This window comes from Hydra vulgaris, chromosome 15 (genome assembly GCF_038396675.1).
Source record: "Hydra vulgaris chromosome 15, alternate assembly HydraT2T_AEP".
NCBI classification, from domain to species: Eukaryota; Metazoa; Cnidaria; class Hydrozoa; order Anthoathecata; family Hydridae; genus Hydra; species Hydra vulgaris.
Genome location: NC_088934.1, coordinates 46,421,293 through 46,430,595, shown reverse-complemented (window position 1 = coordinate 46,430,595; position 9,303 = coordinate 46,421,293). Strand labels below are relative to the sequence as shown.

The window sequence follows — 9,303 nt, the reverse complement described above, 5'->3', positions numbered from 1 at the left end:
AATCAACCAATGAGAAATCAATACCGTGACTTAAGGAAATAAAATTATAGCAACGGTACTGTTGCGCGAGCAACGGCGAATATAAAAATTTTTAGCTTCCCTAATTCGTGATCAAGTAAAGATCCTTGCTACAAAAAATATATTTTATAAATTAATTTAATAAATGCACTCTGATGTCAAAATAGCCAACCCAATTTAAAGTAAATACAGAGCATCTTATTAATAAAAAAAAATGGTCATTTAAATACCTAGTTTTTATTGTATTAAAATTAATGATTGTAAACAAGATAAAAAAAATTATTTTCAATTGTATTAAAATGCAAAGCCGCGAACTTTATGAGTTTTGCAACAACTTTGTATTTACAAAATATTTTTGACGGAAGAAGCACGAATTTTATAAGTTTTACAACAACTTTGTATTTACAAAATATTTTTGATTAAAGAAGCACGATTTTTAACAATTTATTATAAGAAAGTCACTACAAAATCTATTTTGAAGTAAACCCACTTCAAAAATTTGAAGGCAAAACAACTAATACAGAAAACCATTTAATACCATTTTAATACTAAAAAAGAGCAGTGCATGCTACTTTTTTTATTTTGCAATACATTCAGTTTCAAACAAACAAAAAAAATCAAATTTGATGCAAGTAAAAATTAACATTTTAAAAATAGTGAAAATATTTGATAGTTTGTACAAGATTTACAAAGAATTTTTAGAGAAATAAAAAGCAGAGCTGTCGTTAATGTTCAAACACATATAATATTTAGCTGTTTATGATTTTTAAAAAATTATCCCTACAATCAAACTAAATGAGAAATTTTGAAAATATACAACAAAAAAAAGTCGACTTGTCACATACGAAAATATTTCTTAAGTAAGAAATTTACGTTAGCTCTCATTTAGTTTAAACTTCAAATATAAAAATGCATTAATTAGTTCACCTTCATTTAAACTTCTCTTTTTACAAACATGTGCTTTATCAACGCATTAAAATACAACTTCTGTAAGTGTTGTTCTATTGTTGATTACATCTTTAAACAAATATCTTTCATTATGCTTTATCAACACTTAATTCTCCGCTAAAATCGTTACCTCCTAATATTAGGTTATCATCAACAACCAAATTAGAAAGCTCTTGCTTAACAACAATACAGTTTTTCAAACTTTTAAAAGACTGACATTCGCTTGTTTGATTATTCAGATGTTGATTAGGTTGGATAATATGTATAGATTGAACAAACTGATTTCCGCTATCCATTTGCACAATATCTACTTGTAACATTTGATTGTCTCCAGAATGCAGGTTTAACTGATCATCTTCCTGCTGCATTTCTGTTTCATGGTTGGAACAGGTAGAATGAGGTGGCGTATGATCTACCATGCAATTATTTCTAATATTAATTGTAGTAGCATTATTTCTTGCATTTGTAATGTCAGAAGAAATGTTCTCTAAAGAATTGTTCTTAATTTTGTCTTCCGTTTTTATTTGCGGTAAAGTAACATCATTCATTCTTGTGTTATTAGGAAGAACAAAATGAACAGGTTCAGCTATTGGTTGACTATCTAAAGATATTACACCGTCAGTTATGCGATAATCAACAGATGGATCTACTAATTCATATACTGCTTGTTCTGGGTGTTGTGAAGCTATATGAGAAAGCAAAGAGCCTTTCCTCATAAAATCTTCGTCACAAATAACACATTTATAGGGCTTTTTTTCAGAATGTAGAAATTCATGGTTAGTTAATTCAGCTTTATCTAAAAACGATTTGTTACAAAACTCGCATTTGTAAGATTTTTCTGTATGAGATAAAATGTGTTGTAATAAAACATCATTATCAAAAAAACGTTTTTCGCAAAATTGACATTTATTACCTTGGCCTCCACCAATGGTGTCACATATAGCAATATGAACTTCATATTCGTGTTGAAACTCAAACAATGTGTTACAAGTGTCACACTTCCATTTTAAAGTTTTATCTGATCTGTGTAATAACATATGGTTTTTTAATGTTGAACGCTGTCGGAAATCCTTAGAGCACACGTCACATTTATACAGTTTTTCCGCAGTATGTATGTACATGTGTTGACGCAAATGCTCATTTCGCGTAAACATTTTATTGCAGTTAGTGCAAACAAATCTTTTTATGCCGGTGTGTGTAATTATATGTCTACGCAAAGTTGATTTATCGCTAAATGCACGATCACAGTGATCACATTTATAAGGTTTTTCATCCATATGAATTATCATATGGCGTTTTAGCGTTGAGCGTTCAACAAAATATTTTAAGCATGTGTTACATTGGAAAGACTTTTCATTTTGATGATGTGTCCGTTTATGATGTCGCAATGACTGCTGAGAACTGTAACTCCTAAGACATATACCACAAGAATGTTTATCAATAGTTGTAGACTTTTCACTAAAGGAATCTTCTGCAGAAGATGCTTCGTGTTGAATACCCGACGTTTCACTTTCAGAAAAAATTACCGCTATAATAAAATTATATTAAGGTACAAATATAATTAGAAAGACATGAATAAAACTATATTTAGATAAAATAATAGTTAGAAAAACATAAATAAAATTATAAGTATGTAAAAACATAATTAGGAAAACATGACTAAAATGAAAATTTCTTAAATAAATAGATAAAAATTATTAAAGCTCTTAATTTTTGGTTTATCTTTTTTAGATTTTTAAATCTTATTTAGTACGGAGAATGCTAAGTAAATTTTAAACAATATTGTTTTTTAAACTCAATAATGCTTAATAATATTTTCAAAACTCTAAGCGAAACTTTGTTTGATCTTTGTCACCACAACTTTATTAATATTGATCTTTGTCACTTTACCACTTTATCAAAGAAACACAATCCTACTTATCAGACGAAAAATGAACATAAGCATCAACAAACCTGACTTATTCTTATGGACGTTGCAGAGAACTAGAATTTTCTTGTGCAAGATACTATGCAAGGGTTTGACTGACAAAGCAAATCAAACTATCTTACATTCATTTGCTGTTTATTACAAAGATAAAAAAGATCAACTCATATGTAAATGATATTTACAATTTCTGACATCTTTGCATAACCAAACAGTAATTAATTATTTTCTCACAAAGTTACTATGGCAAAAATCAAACCACCCACAATCAAAAAATGCAAATTCCTCAGTGAAAGTGCTGTGTCACAGTACAAAAATTACAAATGTCTATTAAGCTTAATGTACCACCATTAATATCACAAAATGCTGAGCATTACTTCTTTGCTACATCCCATGTGATGGAACAGAAGGAACAATAAAAATATAAGCAGCTAAAGCAAGTCTAAAAGCAGCAATTACAAATTAGATTCGCACACTACACAAACTGTTTACATGGGCTGAAAAAACATTAAATTGTTAACATATTTTATATTTTAATTAATGGTACCAATAATCATGAAACTTATTTTATTCTACAGAAACAATATGAAGAAAAGCACAGTCCCTGGCACAAAAATCACAGTTTTGTACCAGGTAGAGAGACATTGTTTTTATGGAGAATATTTAATGATACTGCTTATAATACCCATTTGCTGAATAATTTTAGCTTGGTCTTTAAAATTTTTTACCTGTAAATACATTACATGCCTTTACGTCAATGAATACATAGGTCTTGTGCTTGAGATTTGTAATGAAAACCAAGATGTTAATGTGAAGTTCACACATAGAAAAAAACTAAATTTGAAATGGAGGCATCATCAAGTCAGTGTTGGGCTCCATTTGACAAAATAATATGTCAAATAAGTGCTCTATCTATTAGGTATTAAAGTGCTTATGACTGCAATCTTGCTAACAATAATTATGAAAGTATTATGACTTATGTAAATCAAAGATAAAGAGATTAGTGTACTTGTGCTTTATGTGTATTAACGCTTTTTTTCTCTGCATTTTTTTACTTCTTTTTTTTTTTAAACTTATTTATAAAATTATTTTTTAGATCAGCTTTTAAACTAAACAAGCATCGCATTTACAAGGCTAAAATTATGTTATTGACACGGTTGGCCAATAAGAACGCCAGGCTATATGTCTTGTCAATCATACAAAACCTTTTTTATTCAAGAGTATTAGTAGTTTAGTTATAAAAAAAAAGATTTTTTAAAATCCAAATATAGGGCCAAAAAAGGCGATACAAAAGTTTCTACCTTCCTATTTTTATGAATGATAATGATCGTAAATTTTATTCTGATTAAAAATTATATAAAAATATAGGTCTGAAAAATTATGGAAAGTTCTCTATTATGCGTTTGAATAATAGAGAACTATTATTCTCTATTATTCAAATATATATATTAAAAATGATGAAATTTAACATCTTTTTGAACATTTTTTGCAATTAACATAACTGAACTTAAGTAACTTCTTACAACATTTAAAAACGCTGGTTTTTATTAACATCAATTTCAAATTAATAACTTACAAATTTATTAAAAGAATTTAAAAGCTAAAATACTTTTTAAATAACAAAAATATTTTTTATTTAATATAAACATAAATTAATAACATCAAATTAAGCATTTTAAAGGTAAACTTTTTAATGGGAAAATAAAATCCAGTTATTTTATTTATTTTTTCAATTTGTATATTATTAATATTAATATTAATTTATTATTAATTTATCATTAACAATAATTTTTGCCATTCTAATAACGTTATATTAAAGAACTTTTGTATTAGCTTTTTTTAATGATTGCATTTTAAATTAAAGTTTTCTTTAGATAAAGTATTCAAACTTAAAGGTGTAAAAATTTGCATTTTTTTAGATTTATTCACATTGATTTCAACAAATTTAAATGGCTGATGTTAGCCTGTCAACTGCTTTCTTTCAATGGAATGCAATTTGTTGCTGTTGATGGGAATTCTTAGGAGCAGTCTCTGTCTTTATCTCCTGTAAATTCAACAATAAAATGTTTGATGAAGCCGTATATATATCCTGGGTATTCCCTGGAAATTTGCAATTACCCAATTGAAGTTTGCTCCAGAAATAAAATAATAAAAAAATTTAAATAGAAAAAAAAAGGAAAAAAAAAATTTAAATAATTTGTGTACTGTTTTTATTTTCGTTTATTTAGAGGGTTGTTATTTTCAGCAATGAAATTGAATAAAGCAAGGCAAAAAAAATGTCTCAAGTCAACATTAAAGACTGATTTTCCATATATTTTATTTAAAATAGATTTTTTTTTAAGGAGGGAAGCAAAAATATAAATTGCTATCTGTTTGTAACATATACTTGTATAATTTTTATGTAACAAGTATCTATTGTCCCTATATAAATACGTTTATGTAATGCATGCATATATGTTTTTACACACTCATATGTTGGTCTGTTTATGCATGCATATATACATCTCTTTCTACATCACTTTTTCAATTATATAATTATATTTATTTGTTTAACAGTATACGCAAGCTTAGCTTATTTAAATAAGGCATTTACTTTATACACAAAATGACAGTGGTTCGAATCCCACAACTAACTGATTTTTCAATGTCTTTTTTAAAATCATATAATGTGTTTCATATCTTTACTTTGTAACCATTTCTTTTTTGAATATAAAAAATTGTTCAGTAGTATGTTTTTAAATGATACACATCTCTTCACATTCAGATTTCTTACACCATTTAAGCTTCTCAGTGTATTTTTTAAGTAAGACGCACACATATAAATACATAGTTTTTAAAGGAATTCCCAAGTCCTGAGACAAGTTATGTTTCTTTTGTAAATAAACATTAGCTTTGTAAAAATTATTAGTTTTGTAAAAAATGAGTTTATTAAAATTACAAAAACTATTTATTGAGATATTAACAAAAAAACATTTGTTGTTTTGCCCTTATACTTGCGGTTGAGAGGTTAATATTAACTCCATGAATCTGTATGAATTTTTTCTGTTGTAAAAATATCTGGTTTCAATGATAAATGTACTTGGGTCATTCCAGCTCAATTTAATTTATGCTCAGCACCATGTCATCTTAGATTTTGATGATTTTTGATAGAAAAATTTTTGGTACTAACTTAAATTAATGAAAAAAAACTTCACTTTCATTTTAGTGTCTGACTTCTTACGGTTTCAGAGATATAGATACTCAGTCCCAATCTCTTTTTTGATTATTTTTTTCAGCGCCTTTTTTTTTAAGCTAATTACATAACACAATTATCTTTAACTTGTGAAATACTTGATCAATAGTGTTGAAAATTTGTACCTAACTATTTTTTAGGAAGAGGAACTTAAAATTGATGGCTAAAACACTAAAAAATTAAAGGTTCTCTATGAAAATTTCAAAATGGTGTAACACTTTTTATAAGTTTTTTGATGGCCTATATAAAAAGAAGTATACCTTGAGATGTCTAAAAGATGATTCTTAAAAATTTTCTTATGGTTCTATATATAACAAACTCCTTTTTACAAAAAAACTTTTCTTTTTTGAATCTGATTTATTTGCGTTAAAAGTTTTACAAAAAAAATTAAGAAAAATTGTTATATAATAATGAAAAAAAAAATTATATACATTTTTTTTTCATTTTTTTTTAAATTTTAGAATCTCAGGTATGGTTCAAATATATAAACTTGTTTGCATTTCACATTAAAGATCTTTACAACTTTTTTTTTTTATAATTCACCTCCCCAATGCCGAGAAGGCCACTACAGATGAGGAGGCTACTTGTGGTTATAACCCTCTCTCAACTCTATAACTCCGAAACACGAACCTTGACGAACAAGGCCGCTGCACAGAGAAACAAGTTGACCATCATGTTTAATGAAGGACTTTCTATTTATGAATCTTCAAATAGCTATTTTAAAATTATTTCTTACAGAACTAAAACATAATATAAAAGTATTTATAATGAAGATGTAAATTTTCTTGATACCAATGGTATCAAAGAAATTTCAATTCTCAATGATGAAGAAATAAACTTGATAACTAGTCATTCTGGCATTAAAAGTGATGAAAAAGAAATGGTTTGCTTCCATGAATTAAAATATTAAAATATTACTCCACAATCCACATAACTTGCTGTAATTCATTTAATTCACACAATGGAAAAAGAAAAAGTATTATTACTTAACCATGAAACTTTTTCAAAACTTTATTATTTAAAACTCTATTGTAATTATATATACTAGTTTTTTTTACAAAATACTCACTGAAGTAGTAATTAACACAAGTGTTAATTACTACTTCAGTGGGAACTTAATGGGAAAAACATTGGTACTAATGTTATTCCTGGAGAAAAGATATGTCCATAATGTTTAATTAAATTGATGTCATTTAAGGATGATGGACTAGGAGAACCAACTTGCAGCCAGATTTATGAAGATGAAGATGATGAACTTCTTAAATCTCAATTCTTTTTTGACGGCTATGAACATAAGTCCTCTTAAAACGCATGCTGTGAATAGTCACTCAAGAGTTGCTTTTGGTAAAAAGAAACCATTACATGTTTAAAAAACAGTAAAGTTAGGTATTGCAAGGACTTTAAATAAAGATCCTGATCAGTTAAGCCAAAAAGATTCCTTCAATAAATTATCTAAGGAAGTTAAATGTAAAACAAATGATATGGATATACTTATAAGAAAAGTTAAAAAAAAAATGTTAACTTTTAAATGGAATCAGAAAATTCAATTACTACTGGTTCCAATACCTTAGTCTAAAAAAAGAATTTAATGCTACTAATTATATGGTGCAGACAAACAAACTGCTGCTGAAAAATGGTATTTTATCTTTGCCTGAAAAAAAAAAAAAAAAAAAGGAAATATCTTATTTGTATGTATGTGTATTCACTGTATGTTAAGTTTAAAACCAGTTATCTTGATATAAAGACTTGTTTTTCTCACTTTTGTTCAAATTGTCCAAAATGGTGCATTACAGTGAGAGCATCCGGTATGAATACATTATGTGTACACGCATACAGTATATCACACACATACTGCATGTGTATCAACCACCAAAATGTTAATGATTCGTGAAGTTGAATTATCATGAACTTACTGATATGCTTGTTTGAAGTAGGGCTAACAAGAATTCCATGATACATTGTTGCCCTTTGTGCCCAAAAGATTCTATATTAAGACATTAACTTGAAAATGAGTTCTATTTTCAAGAGCTTTATTAATACTCTAATAAAGAGTATATTCTGAAATTAAATTTTCATTTTGAAGCTTTAATTTTTGTTTTAGCCATCATTTTTGAGTTCCTCTCCCTGAAATGTCATAAATAGAAAATCCTTCATTAAACATGAAGGTTGTATAAAGTGAAGATTTTTAATGTGAAATGCAAACAAGTTTATATATTCGAACTGTACCTGAGACTCTAAAATTTTTAAAAAAATGAAAAGAAAAAAAAAATGTATATAATTTTTTTTTTTCATTATTATATAACAATTTTTCTTAATTTTTTTGATAAAACTTTCAATGGAAATAAATCAGATTCAAAAAAGAAAACGTCTGCAGTTTTTTTGTAAAAAAGAGTTGGTTATATATAGTACCAAAGGAAAAATTTTAGGAATTATCTTCTAGGCATCTCAAAGTATACTTCTTTTTGTATGGAGCATCAAAAAACTTATAAAAAGTGTTACACCATTTTGAAATAAAATTTTCATAGAGAACCTTTAATTTTTTAGTGTTTTAGCCATCATTTTTAAGTTACTCTTCCTAAAAAATAGTTAGGTACAAATTTTCAACACTATTGATCAAGTCAAATAATAAAATTAACCAAAAAAGAGATTGGGACCGAGTATCGATATCTCTAAAACCATAAGGAGTCAGACATAAGAATTTGGTGTGAAGTTTTCTTTCATTAATATAAGCTTGTATTCCAAAAATCATAAAAATCTGAGATGGCATGGTGCCAAAAAGTTTTATTCTAGATTGATTTGACAACGAATGACCCACTTATCACAAAAGTACTTGATTGGGTTAACCAAATCTTATCTTATTCTGTAAATTGTTTTTAAAACAATTTACAGAATAAGATAAGATTTGGTTAACCCAATCAAGTACTTTTATTTTTATTTTTTTTTTAAATCTTTAAACATTTTTAAACATTTTTGGTTATAAGATTTTATTAGCAGAATTTTTTTTTCTGTATGATTTTTAAATTTACACATCTTATATTTATTGCACTAATATTAGTTTTGTTTTTAAAATAAATATAAGTTAAACTTTTACAGCGTTTATTTATTGATCGTGTATATGTTTTATATAAAGGCATTTTTCTACATAAAAATTAATTGCAAAAGGGAAAACCCAAACATAACA

At 26.8% G+C, this 9,303-nt stretch overlaps 1 protein-coding gene across 1 annotated transcript in view; it reads right to left on the bottom strand.

Annotated features, from left to right (window-relative positions):
• Nucleotides 1-430: 430 nt before the first annotated feature.
• Nucleotides 431-9,303, bottom strand: part of LOC101238318 (zinc finger protein 431) — a 39,156-nt gene continuing 30,283 nt past the window's right edge. The window contains exon 4 of the mRNA XM_065820500.1: nucleotides 431-2,494. Coding sequence (XP_065676572.1) covers nucleotides 1,056-2,494 — 1,439 coding nt within the window. The 3' untranslated portion in view covers nucleotides 431-1,055. The remainder of the gene's footprint in view (nucleotides 2,495-9,303) is intronic.